The sequence below is a fragment of the Cervus elaphus genome, chromosome 27 (genome assembly GCF_910594005.1).
Source record: "Cervus elaphus chromosome 27, mCerEla1.1, whole genome shotgun sequence".
NCBI lineage: Eukaryota > Metazoa > Chordata > Mammalia > Artiodactyla > Cervidae > Cervus > Cervus elaphus.
The window spans coordinates 61,378,350-61,400,575 of record NC_057841.1 but is presented as its reverse complement, the minus strand read 5'-3'; the positions used below and the strand labels follow the sequence as shown (position 1 = coordinate 61,400,575).

The window sequence follows — 22,226 nt, the reverse complement described above, 5'->3', positions numbered from 1 at the left end:
CAATAAAACTGGGAAAAAAAGAAACGTCAGTTTCCGTGTTTTGTTGAAATGCTATTTCGACCGTTTCCTGTGTCAAGAAGGAAGTTATTAGTCCTGAAATTGGTGTGTATCCTGCTCACCCGTATTTTCACTTTTCTGTTACATATAAAAGAATTCCCACTTTCAGCTCCAGTCATCCAGTGAGACACTGATCTGCTCCTCTGCCACCATTTGTGTCTGAACTGCTTGAGCTTTGTAGAAAGCTCTGACATTCGGTAAAGGCAAGCTCTTCTCCCCACACTGATACTTGTGCTCCCAGTGACTCAGGTGTTCATGGTTCCTCGTTCCATTATCAGAAGTTTGAGATCAGGCTATGAAGTTTTGAAAAATAAACACAAAACATCTGTTGAGGATTTGATTGAAACTTCTTTGAATGTAAAGATTACTTAAGAGAGCCTTTCGTTTAAGACACTGATGAGTCTTCTTTTAGGTGAGCAAACACTGCTGATGACGATTTGATGGTATTTTATTTAAAACATACAGCTCAGTGGTCACAAGAGTGTTTGGTATAAAATGTAGTTTTATTATACTATTCTATTTTGGTCTTACTAAAGCAGTTAGAATATATGTGTATTTGAGAGTTAGGGGTCTCTTTCTTTTCTTATTCTGTGATGAAATTATACTATCTGTTTCTTGAGGGTGTAAAAAACCCACCTACAAAAATGCCAAGACCCGATGTACATCTCCACTATAGATAGGGCAGCAAAGTTATTTTGTCAACTGATTTAATGTTTTCACTTTCTTCTATTTTTATACTTCTTCTTGAGAGTATTATGGTAATATGTTCTTCAGAATTATTAACATTAGTTTTGCTTTGAATTTTATTATTATTTTTTAAATCTCTGTAGAATCTGTATTTGAGGCCCTGTTTCATCTTAAGTGTTAACATGTACTTCTATCCATTTATTGATCATTTTGCCAGAGGTTTGTTTTCTTTATTTAGAATATGAGCAGAATACATCATTTGGCGAGATAATTTCTTTTTTCAATACTAAACTTATATCAGCAGTATAGAAGTCAAGGATTTTTGGAGGTAAAAGTGTTCATAATGCTTATATGAAAAGTATATAATACTTATTTCATAATACTTATTTCTTTTATCAAAACCTCATATTGAAGCTTTGACCTTTAGACACAGGCTGATGACATACATTTCAGACTTCTCCATTTTAGATATATTCTTTATACCTTGAAAATAAAAGGATATTTTCCAAACTGCTCTTCTAACTATATTTAGTTGAAATTAAAAATTGGATTCACTCTTTTTTGGTTGCATGTTTTGTCTAGAGGAAAAAAAAATCCTGAGGCAACTTTACTTGTTTAATAAATTATAGAGAGAAGAGGAGTTGTTGCCACTTTCTTTTTTTCCCCCTGTAGCCCACCAGGCTCCTCTGTCCATGGGATTCTCCAGGCAAGAATACTGGAGTGGGTAGCTATTCCCTTCTGCAGGGGATCTTCCTGACCCAGAGATCAAACCCAGTCTCCTGAATTACAGGCAGATTCCTTATAGTCTGAGCCACCAGGGAAGCCAAACATCTATTCAAATAGCAGAGATCTTTCCGCGAATACATTAAATGCTCAGATAATGAGCTCTTTGGGTCAACTGGATACTTTCAGTTCAGTTCAATCACTCAGTTGTGTCCAACTCTGCGACACCATGGCACACTAGGCCTCCCTGTCCATCACTAACTTCCGGAGTTTACTCAAATTCATGTCCATTGAGTCAGTGATGCCATCCAACCATCTCATTCTCTGTCATTCCTTCTCCTCCCACCTTCAATCTTTCCCATCATCAGGGTATTTTCCAATGAGTGAGTTCTTCACATCAGGTGGCCAAAGTGTTGGCATTTCAGCTTCAACATCAGTCCTTCTAATGAACACTCAAGTCTGATTTCCTTTAGGATGGACTGGTTGGATCTCCTTGCTGTCCAAGGGACTGTCAAGAGTCTTCTCGAACACCAAAATTCAAAAGTATCAATTCTTTGGCACTCAGCTTTCTTTATAGTCCAACTCTCTCATCCATACATGACTATTGGAAAAACAATAGCCTTGACTAGACAGACCTTTGTTGACAAAGTAATGTCTCTGCTTTTTAATATGCTGTCTAGGTTGGTCATAACTGTTCTTCCAAGGAGGAGGTGTCTTTTAATTTCATGGCTGCAGTGATTTTGGAGCCCAAAAATAAAGTCTCTCAGTGTTTCCACTGTTTCTCCATCTATTTGCCATAAAGTGATGGGACTGGATGCCATGATCTTTGTTTTCTGAATGTTGAGCTTTAAGTCAACTTCTTCACTCTCTTTCACTTTCAGCAAGAGGCTCGTTAGTTCTTCTTCACTTTCTGCCATAAGAGTGACGTCATCTGCATATTGAGGTAACTGATATTTCTCCCAGCAATCTTGATTCCAATTTGTGCTTCATCCAGCCCAGCATTTCTCATGATATTTCATTAAATGTTGTGGTAGAGCAAAACATTGTGTACAATAAATGTGTACATTCATTCCCTCAAAAAACTAGCCAGTTTATTGATGGCTGTACAGAGAATAGAACTGAGTGACGTCAGACTTCTCTATTTAACTTTATTGGCTGATAAGCCAGAGACTCAACTATAACTGTTTATTAGAAACACTGGGGATGCTTTAAAAACTATTCTGATTACAATCCCAGAAGTTCTCATTTAATTTGTCTGGGTGGCTCCTTGCATTGTATCAAAAAAAAAAAAAAAGCTCCCCCAGAGAAAACTGAGTTGAATGAACAGACAGGGTCATGACCCAGAGTTTAAAAACTACCAAAGGCAAAATAAGGTTCAAACATCTGAAGCGCTGAATTCCAGCCAAGTAATCTCTCTCTAATAGAACACTGTAGAAAACTGTGTTTTACTAAAAAATGAGAAAGAATGCCACCAAGTCCTTGTCAATATACTGCGTGAAGAGTAATCGAATAATGTCACTATATTTTAAAAATTCTGGCTTTGCCTCCTCATGATACACCCATGTATGGCCTTGGAATTCAACATACTAAAGTCTTGCTTAGGGCCTTCTATAATAATGAATGAATTAACTTTTGTTTTATATAATTGCTCCTGATTTTATGCCATTTTTATATATGTGTGGTTTATGTGGAATCTGCTCTTTGCATTAAATTATTCTGTACCATTTTCCTCTGTACCATTTCTCTACAGAACCGGGAATAAGAAATGACACATGTTATACCATGGAGAAAAACAGTCCTAAATTTCACTATACTATAGTTATCTAAACCTTGGAGCATTACCTTTGTACAGTTAAGTCCAGGACACAGCAATGTACTAGGCATCACTGCATACCTCTCATTTGTGAAGAACAGCGTCATCCTTGGCCCAGAAGAGGTCACTGTCCAGTGAGAGAGCCAGTTTGCCAAGCATATCAATGCCATGACATGTATTCAGTATTAGCCATGTCAGTAAACATATGTTAATTGCATTCTTACTGTTGTTCAGTCGATAAGTCATGTCTGACTCTTTGTCACCCCATAGACTGCAGCATGCCAGGCTTCCCTATCCTTCATTATCTCCCAGGGTTTGCTCAAACTCATGTCCATTGAGTCATGCAAGCATCCAACCATCTCATCCTCTGTTACCCTTTTCTCTTGCCTTCAACATTCCCCAGCATCAGGGTATTTTCCAATGAGTTGGCTCTTCACATGAGGTGGCCAAAGTATTGAGCTTCTAATATTGGGTTGACTTCCTTTAAGATTGACTAGTTTGATCTTCTTGCTGTCTAAGAGACTCTCCAGAGTCTTCTCCAGCACCACAATTTGAAAGCATCAATTCTTCAGCACTCAGCCTTCTTTACTCGTCCAACTCTCACATCCATACAAGACGACTGGAGAAGCCATTGCTTTGACTCTGTGTACCTTTGCTGGCAAATAGATGACTCTGCTTTTTAATATGCTGTCTAGGTTTATCATAGCTTTTCTTCCAATTATATTCTTGACACTCACATAATTTGTCCTGGTTACAAAATGGTAATCCTATAGGTCATCCTCATCTTTGTGGAGATAATTGTCTAATTGAATATAAAAAGTATTTATTATTGAAAGAAACATTATTTTAGAAAAAAAATCTTATAAATAAGGATATATACGTAAGACAGAATTAAGATTCATAGCTTGGTTGATTATCTCCCCAGGCCGGTTGAGCAAGAACTTTCTCTTCTGCTGTAGATGAACAAGCATCCAGAAAGCCATCAAGCTGGTAATAATTGTACACTGAGCACAGTAGCAGGGTCATCAATGGAGAATACTGTGGAAATGCATGTAGTCCAGGGAAGGGGACGGCAATGGCACCCCACTCCAGTACTCTTGCCTGGAAAATTCCATGGATGGAGGAGCATGGTAGGCTACAATCCATGGAGTCGCAAAGAGTCAGACACGACTGAGTGACTTCCTTTTCTTTCTTTCTATAGTTCCTTTTGGAGAAGGAAATGGCAACCCACTCCAGTGTTCTTGCATGGAGAATCCCAAGGATGGAGGGACTTGGTGGGCTGCAGTCTATGGGGTTGCAAAGAGTTGGACATGACTAAGCAACTAACACACACACATACACACACACACACACACACACACACACACACACACATACACACACAGTCCAGAGAAGCAGTAGTTTATGAGGATCACTAGATCAAGAGGAAACAATTTGCCAAGGTTTGACATCATAAAAATTGATGGAATGGTTCAGAAGACAGCCTGCACAAAAAGAATTCATTCTGAGTTTGGAGCGATGTGTTGCACTGTCATTTTTGATTAACCACATCATCCTATCAAACATGTAATTGAGTTTCTAAAGAGCCATAGTTAATAGTTTCTCTATTTCTGCATCTCTGTTGTCATGGCAACAAATGTAGAAAACCCACTGAGTGATCAGTCACCTGAAATGAAGGATAGAAAGTTGGACATGAGTTTCTCTATTTTTCTCTGCTCGAGAAGAAGCAGTCAGAAGCCCATTAAATGGGGTCCTATTAAATACTGGTCTTTCCCTAATTTTTGTGACTCACTCTTATTTTAAGACTTCAGATAATCTGTCAAAGTAGATGTGCAGATTTTCTGCCAAAGTGGAAGTTTTCCACGTGGTTCTAGTTGCAAAATATACTCTTTTAATTATATTTGTAAAATCTTTCCCTCCTTTATTTACAAAATATTCAACTCAATTATTTGTCTCCATGTATCTTATCATTAGTGATTCTACTTTTAAAAATATCTATTAATAGATTTGAAAATTTTGGGTTTTTTTTAGTAATAGAAGCAATTATAGGCATCTTTACCCCAAACCCAATGGCAGTGGTATCTAAAATAGATATTACTTTTTGGATGAATGGATGAATCCATCATGAACTTTTGGATTCCAACATTTTATTTTGCATCCAGGAGTTCCTGCCTATAGAATGGAGTGAAAGTAAAGTCTATCTATGTTATAAGCTATAATGAATACATCTGGTAAATAATTAATATATCTAGTAAAAATGACTATAACAAGCATGGAAAATCCCCCAATTTTAGCAGTATAGTGGCAGGGTAATATTTATGAAATATTTACCAGCACTCAATATTTTGTGACTACTGTTTGTCTCAGATTGACTCTCTAATCATTGAATCAAATCACTGTATTACTTCAGAAGTGCAACCGAGAACAAAGTAGTCATTACATTGCTTTAATTTTCCAGATTGTTATTTTTTAATTTTAAAAATTACAAACAGTAAAAATTACTTTTTACTATATACAGTTCTCTGGGTTTTGACAAAGGCATAGAGTATCACATCCACCACTACTGTCTCTACACAAAATAGTTTGATCACCTCTTTTGGAGACCATCCCCTCCCACTTGCAACTCTTGAGAATCACTCATCTGATCTCTGTCTCCAATAATTTTGCCTTTTCCTACAATTCATGCATAACTTCTTTCACTTAACGAAATGCATTGGAGAGTCATCTATGTTGTTACAGGAACCAATAGCTTGTCTTTCTTACCGAGAGTATACAATGGGATATATACCACAGTCGGTTTATCCATTCACAGGTTGAAGGACGTTTGGGCTGGTTCTTGTGTTTTGGTGATAAGAAATAAAATTGCTATAAATAAACATTTGCCTGTAAGATTTATACAAACAAGTTTTTATTCCTTTTAGACAAACAACTGAGAGTGGAATTTACTGAGTTTTATAGGAAGTCTATGCCTAAGAAAAGGTCAAATTGTTTTCTTACAGAACTGCACTATTTTGCATTCCCATCAGCAATGCAGGAGAGTTAGAGTTGATCTGAATTCTGGTAAGCAATTGGTATTGCCAATTTTTTTTTTTTCATTCTGTTAAGTCTGAAGTGATATTCCATTGTGGTTTTGACAGGGCTTTTACTAATGAATAATTATGTTGAGCATATTTTCATGTGCTTATTTGCCATCTTTGATGAAGTATCTGTTCAGATCTTTTGCCCGTTCTTTAATATCAGGTTCCTTCTTTTTCTTATTGCTGGATTCTGAGAGTTCTTACATAATCTGAAAACAAGTGCTTTGTCGGAAACATGATTTTTCTTCCAGTCTATGCTTGTCTTCTCTCCTTCACTGTGTTTTCACAGACTTACGGTTTTTAATGCTTCCAATTTTTCTTTTATGAATTTCACTGAAAACTTTTTAAGTAACCCAATACATTTTTTCTTCTGTATTTTACATATATATATATAAAGCTGTGAGCTATGGGGTCGAGACTGTGCATGTGGGAGGCATCACTAACTGTTTGTTGTTGTTGTGTAGTTGCCAAGTCATGTCCGACTCTTTGCGACCTCATGGGCTAAGCACTCCAGGCTTCCCTGTCCCTCACCATCTCCCAGAGTTTGCCCAAGTTTATGTCCACTGAACCACTTACTTAAAAGATGATCATCTCTCAATCAACTTATCCTTGAATCTTTGTCAAAACTGATTTACTATATTTATGTGGGTTTACTTTTATATTCTGTTCCAATAATCCACATGTCTGGTTTTTAACCGATAGCACACTGTCCTAATTACTGTAGCTTTATACGAGGTCTTATAATTGGGTTGCATGAAATCAGTCAAAATGCTTTTGATTGACAATAATTATGCCCTCAGAAGCCTGGGAGACTCAGGGCAAAAAACTTACAGCATTGACCCAAAAGTCTGCAATGAAGTGTGTTTCTGTTCTTAGAAAACAAAAACAACTTAAATTTCAGTGATTTTCATAAGTTCTAAGTGTCACAAGTAAATAGTACCATTTAGCCAGGTCCCACAAAACTACTTGCACATGATTTCATTAGGTATGTGCATTATTGTGAGGACTTGTGAATGTATAAGTCAATCAACAAATAACCCAGCTCTTCCTGGTCCCTGACATATACCAGGTCCTAGACTGACCCTTGCCTCATAGTGCTCAGTTAGGAAACTCTGGTCTTGGAGTTACGGGGTGAAAGGTAAGAATAAAATGTAAAGCAAAATGATACGAAGTTGTTCTTATTTAAAAAGAAAAAAACCCACAGAAATGTTCTTTGCTTTAGAAGTCAAGGAAAGAGTAAATAGAGACCAAACAAGAAAGCTATAAAACAACTCTATACAGTTGGCATTCACTCATTTTTGTCATCTTACTTCCTGGAGGCATTTAATTTTTCAATACAAAGTTATGGTAACAAAACAACTGGAGTATTAGTGGAGTGTGTGTGTGTGTGTGTGTGTGAGCTGGTCAGTTGTGTCCAACTCTTTGAGACCCCACAGACTGTAGCCTGCCAGGGTCCTCTAATTCATGAAATTCTCTAGGCAAGAATACTAGAGTAGGTAGCCATTCCTGTCTCCAGAGATCGAACCCAGGTCTCCTGAATTGCAGGCAGATTCTTTACCATATGATCCACCAGGGAAGCCCTGGGAAAAGTAAATAGAAACCAAATTTAATAAAGGAATAAAACAACTCTATATAGTTGGCTTTCTCACATTTTTGTCAACTTACTTCCAGGAGACATTTAAATTTTCAATGCGGAGTCATTGTAACAAAAATCTAGCACAGTTGAATGATCATGATAAATAATCTGTTCAAAGGAAATTTTAATTTATGACACAGTTACTGAATGCATTTGCTGTAATTATGCAAAGATCAATCCATAGCATTTGAGAGGGGCTGAGTAATGCTGACTTTCAAAGTTATCCATAAATCACTGAAATAAAGGACATGTGCTAAAGTTAAATTGTTTGAACAAAGTTGTACTTTTAATTATGCAAGTTATTCCCTCAGCTCTGTGATCTGGGCAAAGGGAATTAACGTAAAGGATGAATTATGCCAGGCTTCCCCGGTGGCACTAGTGGTGAAGAACCCACCTGCCAATGCAAGAGACGTAAGAGAGGCGGGTTTGATCCCTGGGTTGGGAAGATGCCCTGGAGGAGGAAATGGCAACCCACTCCAGTATTCTTGCCTCGAGAATCCATGGACAGAGAAACCTGGTGGGCAATAGCCCATTGGGTCACAAAGAGCTGGACATGACTAAGCGACTGAGTGACTGAGTACACACATACACACACAGATACACATCTAGATGTACCAGAGCTACTTTTTAAAAGAAAATTTTAAGTTACTCTTAATAGGATAGTTCAGAATACTGAGTGGAAGTTGCTAGATGGCAAGCCTGTTTAAATATCCAATGAACTGCAGAATTTGAGTCACAACAGTGCTCCTCATAAATGGTTCGTTAGTTTGAGAGTATGCAGGTATGGTTTGCTGGGCTGTCTATCATTCCTATGTGGAGTTTAAATAACATATCAACATAGCCACTATCACTACGTTATCAAGGAAGTGTCTTTTGCAAAGTCAGTTTTTTTTTCTACAAGATATTCCATGTGAGAGTGAAGGTCAGAAGGATTTAATGTACATCTATTCTTGTATTTGTGAAAGGAAAACTAAAATGGGGACCTAGAGATGAGAAACTTCGCATGAGATTGGGAAAATCAACTCTGATATTTCTGTAAAAATATTTATTAAATTTGTATCCACATGATGCTGGGGATTTGGATTAGGAAAACAGCAGATATATTTGGATGGACATTGAATATCACTGTTGTTGATCTTCAGAGACATTAAAAATGGCACTGCAGAAACAATTAATTGAATCACTGCATATAAGATTGGTAGAAGCCACAATTCCTTCTAAATAAAAATGCAGGGATCAAAAGGCCAATCTGTCAGCCCTGTCATTCTCTTCTCTAACTCTCTGATCCAAAATACAGAACATTTCTTCATCTGATTTATTGAAATAGAGAAACATCATATGTACTACTCTATTTTTTACAGAGACAGAATACTACCATATGATACTGAAAATGATTTGAACTTGGCAAGTCTTTATGCAATGAAATCAATCATGTAAATATATATTAACTTACCAAATTTCACAATGAAATTTCTTTCTTTGTAAGAGGAGGGGTTTCTGTCTTTTTAATTTACTGATGTATTTTAATGCACCAAGAAATGTCCCTCATAGTTGTGGTGGTTATTTAGTTGCTCAGTCATGTCCAGCTCTTTGTGACCCTGTGGACTGCAGCACGCCAGGCTACCTGTCCTTTACCGTCTCCTGGAGCTCGCTCAAACTCACGTCCAATGAGTCAGTGATGCCATCCAACCATCTCATCCTCTGTCGTCCCCTTCTCCTCCTGCCTTCTATCTTTCCCAGCATCAGAGTCTTTTCTAATGAGTCAGTGCTTTGCATCAGGTGGCCAAAGTATTGGAGCTTCAGTTTCAGCATCAGTCCTTTTAATGAATATTCAAGACTGATTTCCTTTAGGATGGATTGGTTGGATCTCCTTGCAGTCCAAGGGACTCTCAACAGTCTTCAACACCACAATTCAAAAGCATCAATTCTTCGGCGCTCAGCTTTCTTTATAGTCCAACTCTCACACCTATACATGACTACTGGAAAAACCACAGCTTTGACTAAATGGACCTTTGTCAGCAAAGTAATGTCTGCTTTTTAATACACCATCTAGGTTTGTCATAGCTTTTTGTCCAAGGAGCAAGTGCCTTTTATTTTCATGGCAGCAGTCACCATCTGCAGTGATTTTGAAGCCCAAGACACCTGTGACTTTCCATAAGTTTTACTGAATTAGTGAAAACAACAAATACATAAACAAACTTGAATCTCTATATCTATCTCCAATGAACTCATTCCCCTGTCATCATCTTACATAACATAGGATAGAAAAGAATCAAACATTCTAAAGAGAGGATACCATTTATAATATCCCTTTATTATTGTCTTCTGCAATAGATTTTTCAACTTGGTTTTTACATTCAGTATTCAAGTTTATACTGCTGTATCATAAATCTTTCCCAAGTCTTTGAATTTCATCAATAAGATAGTCAACATCTGTTTGTCTTGTGGCAGGATTAGAAAAGACCATTCGGAAGAAATTTACTTTGTCCCCACAGGGCTGGTAGCTGAGCATGACTGTGCCTTCCACTATCATCTGTGCTTTAATCTTTGGAGCAATCTGTGTACAAATGCAAATATCATTAAAAAGAAAGTTTACAAATAAATACTGTTCTACCTCCTAGGTGACTACATGACTATCATTAGCTTGAGGTAAATTGCAGGCAATTTAAAACTGTCAGGGATAATTTTTAAGAAGCAGCTTCCTACAGAAAAAAAGCAGCCTGTTCTAAACACATATTAACGCTCTTGCTAGTCCATGATTCACAATTACCAAACTCCTAAAATAATGCAAGTGTACTAGAATACATTAAAGAAGGTTGTATGACATTTTGTTTACATTTTTATGTCAATCTAAACAGACATATGCAGGAGAGAGGTAAAATGAACTAGAGAATGGAAAAGTAGGAATACCTTCTGGTATTCTAACTTTCACTCTTTGAGTTATTACCATACAACTTGAGTTTTTCAACAAGGTCACTGTTTTGCAGCGAAACATGGTTTCCTTGTAAATTCTACAGAGGAAAATTCTACCTTTAATGTCTTGCACAGCTCCTAAAACAATACTGGGCAGGTGACGTCAGATCACAACACTCTTGGGTCATTGTACTATAGGACAGAGTGGTACTGAGACTTGGGGAAAGCAGAGGGCATTCACAAGTTATTTAAAATGCAGTATGAAAATTATAACCCCCATATCACATGCACAAACTTACCTTTTGCAGTTCCTGATCTCTTTCAAAACCTTTCGGGATATGTTTAAGTCTTGGTGGGAAATACCAGAAGCAGACATTGGTGAACTCAGGCTAAATCAAAAATTAACACTTTAAAAGTATTCTTAAAGTTTTATCTACTTCTTTAGTAATTTTATGAGTATTCTTTTTTTTTTTTTTTCTTACAGGAGTGCGTTGCCATTTCCTTCTCCAGAAGATCTTCCCGACCCAGGGATCAAACCTGGGTCTCCCGCATTGTAGGCAGACGCTTTACGGTCTGAGCCACCAGGGAAAGTAGTAGGGTGGGCCCCCTAATTTTATGAGTATTCTTAAAGCCCTACCTAATTTCTTAATTATCCCAGAAGTATTTTAATTACCCATGCCATCAGGCTGCCAAGGGGCTGACTGGCCCTTGAAGAGGAAGATGGATATAATACTAGCAACACTCTCAATTTTACCATTAATATCTATAATTTAGTACCTTAATAATAATTAACCAAGCATTATCAGGTAACTTAAAGATCACTTTTTCTTATGTTATCTACTCTCCAGAAGCCCAACTGCATAGCCTAACTTACAAGAAAAATGCTAGGAAAAATTAAATTTCTCTTGATTAAGTGCCATCAAAATCAGAAAAGCAATTATAGCCAAATAGTTTTATCTTAATTTTTTTTAAATTGAGAGCCTGGTGGGATATAATCCATGGGATCAGTAAGAGTCAGACACAATTAAGCATGCATAAAGGCAAGGCAACTATTAAATTAATCTATTAGGCCCTAGGCCTTCAAAAAAAGAGAACTTAATGGAAAAGTTTTTAAGATCTAAATGTTTTGCAGCACTTAGATAAAATAAAATGTATGATAATTATTGCATGTAACTTTTGAATTATCTCAAAGTGTTAGACAGGTAATAGATTCAAGAAAAAATACTCAGCAAAGAAAGAATAGATACATTAAAATATCACCAAAAAAACACACTAATAGATTCCTTACCTCTGCGTCAAATACAAGCTTAAAGTTATCTTTTTTCTTTAAAACTTTATAGAAGTATTTTGCAAGTTCCATATATCTGTCAATCTGTACCTCAAAGCCATAGGTTCCCTGTAGTTTAAAAGAAACATCAAAAGCTTTATTCAAGTAAGTACCTTTAAATTAAACTAAAGAAGCTCTTGAAATGTATTAAATTTATTTAAATGTACTTATTTAAATAAATGTGATTGTTATCTTACTAATAGTAGGTATCACCTATTCTCACTGCATTCTTATTTCTGTCTTCTCAATCTGCTTTTACTCCCTACTGTCTGTGGAGCTTGAGGCAAGTTACGTAGCCTTGTTAAGCTTCTGTTGCCTAGATCTACAAATGTTTGATAAATATTTTGACATGAGTTTTTAAAATAATTTTACTTATTTATTTGTCTGTTTTTGGCTGTGCTGTTCTCCCTCGCCGGGAGGGCTTTCTCTTTAGCTGTGGTGACTCAGGGCTACTTTCTAGTTGTGGGGTGCAGACTCCTCTTGTCGTAGAGCACGGGCTCTAGGGTGGGTGTGCTCCAGGCTGAGTGTGTCCTAGGATGCATGGCTCTAGGGTGCGTGGGCTTTAGGGTGCAAGGGCTCTAGGGTGCGTGGGCTTTAGTAGCCGTGACCCCCGTGTTTCAGAGCGCAGGCCCAGCAGAGTGGCTCACGGGCTCAGCTGCTCCACAGCATGTGGGATCTGTCCAGCCCAGGGGTGGAACCCGTGTCTCCTGCGTTGGCAGGAGGACCCTTTACCACTCAGCCACCAGGGAAGCCCTTGACATCTAACTTTTTATCTGTCTAGTATGCAGAGAAAATTTTTTAAAAAATTTTATACAGTGCAGTGAAGAACAGGAGAAATATGAAAAATAAAGCCCTTGGCATATTGGCTGGCATAGGATATCTTAAAACTAACAATTGTTGACCTTTAGCTATATCGCAGGTACGTAGTTCCGGGCTTTGTACTCTTGGTTTGATTCACTCTTAGAACACTATAAAGTGGGTGATGAAGGCACAGAAAAATCGACCTGTCTCTGTCTCCACTCGCCTTCTTTCCCTTGGTGATGTCCGCTTATCTCATGGCTCTAAGCAATATGTAAAGGCGATGACTCTCCCACTTATGTTTCCACCTGAGACCTCATCTCTGAACCTCAGATTCATATGTCTGATTCCCTATTAATATAACTAACATCTCAAAATGACATGCCCAGAACCGAACTCCTGACCTTTCTCCACAACTTGTACTTCCCAGCATTCCCAATCTCCATTCTATCCTTTAGTTGCTAAGGTCCAAACCATCTTATCCTTGACTTTCTTCTTTTTTCACACCCACACCCAGTAGAATATTTTGAAAAATTCCATTGGATTTACCCTCCAGAGGTAATTAAATTCTAATATATCTTAACCTATTTGTTGCCACTTTGCTGGCCCAATCACCCCCTCCTGCATTACTGAATTTGCTTTCTAATGATCTCTACTTCTGTCTGTACATTCCAGACATTCTCTGCTGAGGGTACCCATTACTGGTTACTTTAGGGGTATGCAACGTAGAGCCTTTACAACAATATGAGGTGGCACTTCAGCATCTTCTCAATACTTAAGCTTTTGTGATCAGGCAGACTAGTGTCCTTGGGGCCGCAAAGAGACAGATGCAACTGAGCGTACACACATACCTGTGTGAAAGACGGTAGGAAGGACGTCGGCAGCCTGGGAAAGCTTTTAGACTGTGAACAAATACGACTCGTGTGTGTGTGTGTGTGTGTGTGTGTGTGTGTGTGTGTGTGTGTATTAGTCGCTCAGTCGTGTCTGACTCTGTGCCCTCAGGAACGGGAGCCTGCCAGGCTCCTCTGTCCATGGGAGTCTCCAGGCAAGAATGCTACAGTGGGTTGCCATTCCCTTCTTGAGGGGATCTTCCCAACCCAGGGATTGAACCCTGGTCTCTCACATTGCAGGCAAATTCTTTACCATCTGAGCCACCAGGCAAGCCCAAACATGACTCTAAGTGAAGGGAAAAGATGAGCAATGAAATCTAAGATTTAGGACGGCCTTTAAGACCTCTTCACATCAACTCAGCTACCAGGAATAGTCTCCTGTCTCTCAGGAGCGGTATGCCTTAGACGCCCTGCCACGCACAGTCAGTCACTGACGGAGAAAACCGGGAAGCCCAGCCTTAGGGCAAATGCAACCGTGACTTTAGAAGAAGCAGATGGGGCTCTTGGACAATTAAGCTCCTGATAGCTTTCTCCTGGCCAAACACAGTCATTTTATGAATATAAAACTAGTCCAACTCATGTAGAAAATCCATCCAAAAAAAGAAGCTTGTGCATTACATTTGCTTCTGCACAATAATTAATGTTTGTGGAATCTTGTATTTCTATATGATTTTATTACTTAGTTTTATAACCTACCACAGTACTTCATGGAATTAATTTTACTTTAAAGAAATATGAATTTCATTAAAAATGGCTCCTCTTTTCTGTAATCAATGAAGTATTCATTCTGTAATTACAACAAATGAGGAAAAAAAATACAAAATTTTCACTTATATCTCTAAACTTTATTATTAATTCCCATCATCTTGTCAAGAAAACTGATGGAGTCTCACACAGCAAATGTTTAAATATTTAGTAGTTATAGATCATGCAAAAACCTGCAAGTCAACTCATCCCTTTCAAGCCTGCCATGGATATTTACCTGAACTTTCATTTTAACATATAAAAATGCTCTTAAATAGGAAAATAATTTCCGTTCCACCGTATACTGGGATTTTGTTTCCCTGCTCTCAGGAATGGCCTTGCTTACATAATATCTGCTTATACACCTTTTTTTTTAAATAACATAGTTTCCATATGCAAAAGGTGATAAACCTGCTTCTTCATCACTACTCTACGTGAGTTTCAGCATTCTCATGGTGCTATAAATTATGTTAAGAAAGATAATATGGATTCGTAGAAAAATAGATTTTTAATTTGAGAGTCAGCTGTGCTCCTTAAATTAAGTTCTCTTCATCCATCAGCAAGTTAATTTCTTTACCTATTTACCAGATATAACCAGCTCAACTGTTGGGACACGTAAGCTAAGTAATATAAGTAAAGCTTTGTAGCCTAATATATATTCAACGTGTGGTAAACCCATTACTACTGAAGATCTATACTATTGAATAGATATATTTATTATTTCAATGCCTTATTATCAAAAGAATTTAAGGTGAGTTATCAATATATATACATTATTCAAAGTGGATTTTTAAATGCTTATTTCAAACAAGGTGATTATAAGGTTAGGAAAAAGCAGGTGATAAAAGATAAATTTGTAAGAGAAAATGCCACCAATGTATTATAGATTACTAAAGAAGGATCATGAATTTGCCTCTGTGATTCATGTTACAGAACATATTTTTCTATTTGTGTTTTGTGCTAGGAATTCTATATCCACCAAATAAAAAATCTAAGCAACTTTTCTGGAGGATAACTACCTGTAATATACACAAGAGTCCCCTTGAGATGCAGAGGGTGGGTGATGTGTTGTGGAGGATCAGGTTCCCACTGTATCAAAGAAGCTGTTGGTTCATGTCAAAGCTTTCATCTTCACAGAACTTACTGCCCATCTTCCTATAGAGGATTGGGAAAGAGGTGATAGAAATAGCTTCCTAAAAGCATTTCCATTATTTAAGTAAAAATTATAAATAAGGGGCAGAAGGAGGGTGAAGAACATGATCTGCTGTTGCAAACTTCAGAGAGACTGTACTGTTATCCTTGACTCTGTGTGTGTGTGTGTCTGTGTATTTGTGTGTGTGTGTGTGTGTGGCTGTGTCTGAGTGTCTGTGCCTGTGTGTCTGTGTGTATGTGTGTGTGTCTGTGTGTGTGTCTGTGTGTGTCTGTCTGTCTGTCTGTGTGTCTCTGTGTGTGTGTCTGTGTGTGTCTGTGTGTGTGTGTGTCTCTGTGTTTGTGTGTCTGTGTGTGTGTCTGTCTCTGTGTGTGTGTCTGTATGTGTCTGTGTGTCTGTGTGTGTCTGTCTGTCTGTGTGCCTGTGTCTGTGTGTGTCTGTCTGTGTGTGTGTCTGTGGGTGTGTCTGTGGGTGTGTGTCTGTTTGTGTCTGTGTGTGTGTGTCTATGTGTGTGTCTGTGTGTGTGTCTGTGTCTGTGTATCTGTGTGTTTCTGTGTGTGTGTCTGTGTGTGTGTGTGCCTCTGTGTGTGTGTGTCTATGCGTGTGTCTGTGTGTGTGTGTCTGTGTGTGTGTATGTCTGTGTGTGTGTCTGTGTGTGTGTGTCTGTGTGTGTGTGTCTCTGTGTGTGTCTCTGTGTGTGTGTCTCTGTGTGTGTGTCTGTGTGTCTATGTGTTGTGTCTGTGTGTGTGTGTCTGTGTGTGTGTCTGTGGTGTCTCTGTGTGTGTGTCTGTGTGTGTCTGTATGAGTGTCTGTGTGTGTGTCTGTGTGTGTCTGTCTGTGTGTGTCTGTGTCTGTGTGTGTGTGTGTGTCTGTGTATGTGTGTCTGTGTGTGTGTCTGTGTCTGTGTGTGTGTCTCTGTGTGTGTCTCTGTGTGTGTGTCTGTGTGTGTGTGTCTGTTAGTATGTGTGTCTCTGTGTGTGTGTCTGTGTGTGTCTTTGTGTGTGTCTGTCTGTCTGTTTGTGTGTGTCTCTGCGTACGTGTCTGTGTGTGTCTCTGTGTGTGTGTCTCTGTGTGTGTGTGTGTCTGTGTGTGTGTTTGTCTGTGTGTGTGTCTTTCTGTGTGTCTGTCTGTGTGTCTCTCTGTGTGTGTGTCTGTGTGTCTGTGTCTGTGTTTGTGTGTCTGTGTGTTTGTCTGTGTTTGTGGTGTGTCTCTATGTGTGTGTCTGTTTGTGTGTGTATGTCTGTGTGTGCTTGTGTGCGGGCGTGTAGTAATCGCCCAGTCACGTCTGACTCTTCGACCCATGGACTGTATCCTGGCAGGCTCTTCTGTCCGTGGGATTCTCCAGGCAAGAGTACTGAAGTGGGTTGTCATTTCCTTATTCAGGGGATCTTCCCGATCCAGGCATCAAACCCGGGTCTCTTGCATCGCCCACATTAGCAGATGGATGTTCTACCACAGCACCACCTGGGAAGCCCTGGCCTTGACTCTAAGGTAGATTGAATATTCAGGTAATTAATAAGCGTTCACATCTGGGAATCTATATTGGCTTCAAGTGGCTTGACCTATTTCCAATTCCAATTAGAAAAAAAAAAGTTGTTTTTTTTAAACCTGAAGGCAAATTTATATTCCTAAAGATTTTAGGAATCTGCTATTTAATCTGTTATATAATTCCTACTGCACAATTGCACTCATCTCACACGCTAGTAAAGTAATGCTCAAAATTCTTCAAGCCAGGTTTCAGCAATATGTGAACCGTGAACTTCCAGATGTTCGAGCTGGTTTTAGAAAAGGCAGAGGAACCAGAGATCAAATTGCCAACATCTGATGAATCATTGAAAAGCAAGAGAGTTCCAGAAAAACATCTATTTCTGCTTTATTGACTATGTCAAAGCCTTCGACTGTGTGGACCACAACAAACTGTGGAAAATTCTTAAAAAGATGGGAATACCAGACCACCTGACCGGCCTCTTGAAAAACCTGTATGCAGGTTAAGAAGCAACAGTTAGAACTGGACATGGAACAACAGACTGGTTCCAAATAGGAAAAGGAGTACGTCAAGGCTGTATATTGTCACCCTGCTTATTTAACTTATATGCAGAGTACAGCATGAGACACGCTGGGCTGGAGGAAGCATGAGCTGGAATCAAGATTGCCGAGAGAAATACCAATAACCTCAGATATGCAGATGACACCACCCTTATGGCAGAGAATGAAGAGGAACTAAAACTCCTCTTGATGAAAGTGAAAGAGGAGAGTGAAAAAGTTGGCTTAAAGCTCAACATTCAGAAAACTAAGATCATGGCCTCTGGTCCCATCACTTCATGGCAAATAGATGGGGAAACAGTGGTAGACTTTGATTTTTTCCAAAATCACTGCAGATGGTGACTGCAGACATGAAATTAAAAGACACTTACTCCTTGGAAGGAAAGTTATGACCAACCTAGACAGCATATTAAAAAGCAGAGACATTACTTTGCCAACAAAGGTCCGTGTAGTCAAAGCTATGGTTTTTCCAGTGGTCCTGTATGGATATGAGAGTTGGACTATAAAGAAAGCTGAGTGCTGAAGAATTTATGCTTTTGAACTGTGATGTTGGAGAAGACTCTTGAGAGTCCCTTGGACTGCAAGGAGATCCAACCAGTCCATCCTAAAGGAGATGAGTCCTGGGTGTTCATTGGAAGGACTGATGCTGAAGCTGAAACTCCAATACTTTGGCCACCTGATGCGAAGAGCTGACTCATTGGAAAAGACCCTGATGCTGGGAAGGATTGAAGGCAGGAGGAGAAGGGGATGTCAGAGGATGAGATGGTTGGATGGCATCGTCGACCTGATGGACATGGGTTTGGGTAAACTCTGGGAGTTGGTGATGGACAGGGAGGCCTGGCGTGCTGTGGTTCATGGGGTCACAAAGAGTTGGACATGACTGAGCGACTGAACTCAACTGAACAGATTTTACTCCTACCATTTGATAGACTACATATTAATGGTAAAACAAGCTAAAATCTTATCCACCTCAGTAGAAATTTGAGCTCAGAAACCAAGCTTGTCATTTGCAGTTAGAAATAGAGCCGTTTCCCTGACAGAGTTTAACAAATAAAAGGACCATAGGTCTTCTCTGGTGGCTCACGGGTAAAGACCCCTCCTGCGAACGTAGGAGACAGGGATTGGATCCCTGATCTGGGGGATCCCACACGCCACGGAGCAAGTAAGCCTGTGTGCCGCAACTACGGAGCCTGTGCTCTAGGGCCTGCAAACCGCAGCCACTGGGTCCGCGTGCTGCGACTGCCGAAGCCCCATGCACCCCGGACCGTTCGCTCGGCAACCAGAGAAGACACCGCAGGGGGGAGCCCCGAACCTAGAGCGCAGCCCGCCTTCGCCAACTAAAGGAAAGCCCGCGCAGCAGTGGAGGCCCAGCACAGCCAAAGACAAATAAATACAATTTTAAAACGAGAAAAACTTAAAATATAAAAGGGCTCTAATTTGGGAAAAGACATCCAAAGTAAGCTCTAAAATATGGAACTAGTTACATCAGGGATCCAAGTACATAGGACCTAATAAAAGATGGCAAATTCCTACCTTTGCCTTCCACATTAACCAGAGCTTAAAGACATCAACGTGTCGGCCACACTGAATAGTTTTATCCCCGGTGTCAAAGTTACTATTGTAGACTTTATCAGGCTGGAAAAGGTATTCAGCCTGCATCTGGTTGCATGCTCCCAGAAGACCCTGAAAAAGGAATGACGCATCTACTGTGTAAGCCATCCACTTCTCAATAAGAAGCCACAATCACTTATTTATTTCAGCTCACTTAGCATTTCTACTTTACAGGCACATTTAAATAGAATTTTTGTTTACTTTATATAAAAATATGTTACTTTCTTAGGATTTTCATGGATTCAGTTGTTCTTTGGATTTATCTGGAACAGTAGATGGTGTAATTAGATTACCAGTTGTCTATATTTCTTTAACTTTTCTTAAAAACCTTGAAGTTTCGCTGCTCTTTTGAAATTATGTGACCAGCCTGCATTGAAGTTAATTAGAATTGAGTGCCTGGTTCACTTTAACTAAGGTCCCTCATGAATCAACCGTTTAGATGCCAGTCAAGCAAACTGCTCTGATGGCCACGGGAGGTAGAGAATAAAATAGCCCATTTATTTAATTTTGCCCTTTCCTAGCCATTTCCTCCTACATAAAAGGTGTCAAAAACATTCCTCCTTGGTATTGAAGAATGGAGAAATATTCCTTTTGAATGATTAAATAATAATCACTAGAGAAAAGAAATGTTTTCCATCAAGCAGTTGAAAAGGGGCTTTTCTCAGAAGATGTGCATGGCCACAGCATAACAAAGGCTAACCTGTGTGCATTGACTGGGGAGAGCTTAAATATATGCCAACTATAACCTTTTGAATATGAAGCAAATAACATATTTATCACGTGCCTATTATATGCTGGACACATTACAAATATACCATCTGATCCTCATGGACGACTTAGGGCGTAAGTGCTACTATTAGATCATTTTTATAGATTGGAGAAACAGAAACTTCACCACGGTAAGTAATTTTCAAGATCATATATCTATACAGTGGTAAGTTTGAGAGCTAACAAGAGGGTAGTTTGTCTGGGAGTCGGTGGCAATCCAATTTCCAAGAGAAGAAAGCTCACACTCTTATTTAGGAGCAGCTTATGGATCTAAGGAAAGGATCAGAATTGGTGATAAGATTTGAAGTACTGGGGTGAAATAGAGAAGAAATGATGCCTTGCAAAGGAGAGTACTGTGTGTGTGTGTACAGTGTGTGTGCATATACACTATATACTATATATATATATATGTATATGCACTACATACACTGTTTTAAAATATTTTAGCTTCCAGTTCCTATCTAAGAAAATATTAAAGTAGAAGAATACCAGAGTGTGTAGCCATTCCCTTCTCCAGGGGATCTTCCCAACCCAGGGACTGACCCTTGTCTCCTGCGTCTCCTGCATTTCAGGCAGATTCCTAAATTCTTTACTGTCTGGCTCAGGAGAATCCCATGGACAGAGAAGCCTGGTGGGCTACAGTCCATGGGGTCACAAAGAATCAGACACGGCTGAACGACTAATACACTACACACTATCGGGTCCAATTTACACATGAAAAATATTTTCCATTTAGTTTACTTCAAACTTCTACTTTAATATTTTGTTAGATAGGAACTAGAAACTAAAATACTTTAAAATAGTGTAAACAATGTGACTTTTAACTATAGTTCTTAGGTAAAGATTGTGAGTATGCTCAGTTAGGTCTGATTCTTTGCGACCCCAGGGACTATAGCCCACCAGGCTCCTATGTCGATGGGATTTCCCAGGCAAGAATACTGCAGTGGGTTGTCATTTCCTTTTCCAGGGATCCTCCCAAGCCAGGGACTGGACCCACATCTCTGGCATCTCCTGCAATGGCAGGTGGATTCTTTAGACCATTGTGTCACCCGGGAAGCCTCTGAGATAAAAATTAAGCACCTAAAATCTGTCATACTCTGTGCTGGGACTGTGAACTTGTGATAAGGAAAAACTCTAGCCTTGTTGAGTTTACAGTCTGGGTTGTAGGAGGCTGAGCAGAGAAGGGCAGGGCTACTTCAACATACTCTTTATGAATGAAGAAATGAAAAACTGCAGAAAATTTGTTTTTGAGCCCTAAACATAAAAGTACCAGAAATCTGAAAGTGGAATACAGATCTGTTAGCAAAGTGGAGAGGTTGTTGCCATGCAGCCAGCTGAGCAGAATCTAAAGTAGAGCTAATGGTTCCAGCCTGAATTTCTGAGAATGCCTAGGGTTAAGAGAGAACAAAGACTGTCTTAGAGCTAGAGAAGAGGTGTGTATTTAACACTCAACAGAAAGTGGGGAGTACCAGCTCGGGCAGTTTATAATGGGAAGACAAGCACTTTATTTTTCAATTCAAACCACTGAATTGCTTGTGAACAAGAGGAAAGAAAACAAAGCTAAAAATGAGAGCTACGCCAAGTGCTCTGCACCTCTGACAACTAAGTAGAGACGGGCAATATTCAAGCTGAGCTTTGTAATTGTATCTCTTCTTGCTCCTGCAAGCAGATCACGGGCTTATCTCCTTGTGTAGCATTACATTTACTATTGGCAGAGATAAAATACACAAACTTATAAGCAAAAATTAACTTCATACAGCCCATAATTTTTTGCTTTTTATGCTAAATGTATATCACCGTTACTGATAGTCATCCCTACTTAAAACGAGTCTTATTTTGGTCTTACTCTCCGAGGTAACAAATTGGTCAGCAGGCCAAATCTGACTCCAAAGAGACCTTCCATTTGTTCATGGTGTGTTTAGAAGGTAGGTCATGAATGACCACATTTTCTATCATCTGTTCTATTTCTCATCACTGTCTACTGTCTTA

General features: G+C 39.1%; 1 protein-coding gene across 1 annotated transcript in view; it reads right to left on the bottom strand.

The window, feature by feature from the left end:
- Nucleotides 1-10,376: 10,376 nt before the first annotated feature.
- The window catches only part of LOC122684758 (glutamate decarboxylase 1-like), a 71,153-nt gene continuing 59,303 nt past the window's right edge, over nucleotides 10,377-22,226 (bottom strand). Inside the window, exons 14-17 of the mRNA XM_043889065.1 lie at nucleotides 19,392-19,541; nucleotides 12,195-12,302; nucleotides 11,206-11,295; nucleotides 10,377-10,550 (exon numbers count right to left, since the gene is read on the bottom strand). Coding sequence (XP_043745000.1) covers nucleotides 10,377-10,550; nucleotides 11,206-11,295; nucleotides 12,195-12,302; nucleotides 19,392-19,541 — 522 coding nt within the window. The remainder of the gene's footprint in view (nucleotides 10,551-11,205; nucleotides 11,296-12,194; nucleotides 12,303-19,391; nucleotides 19,542-22,226) is intronic.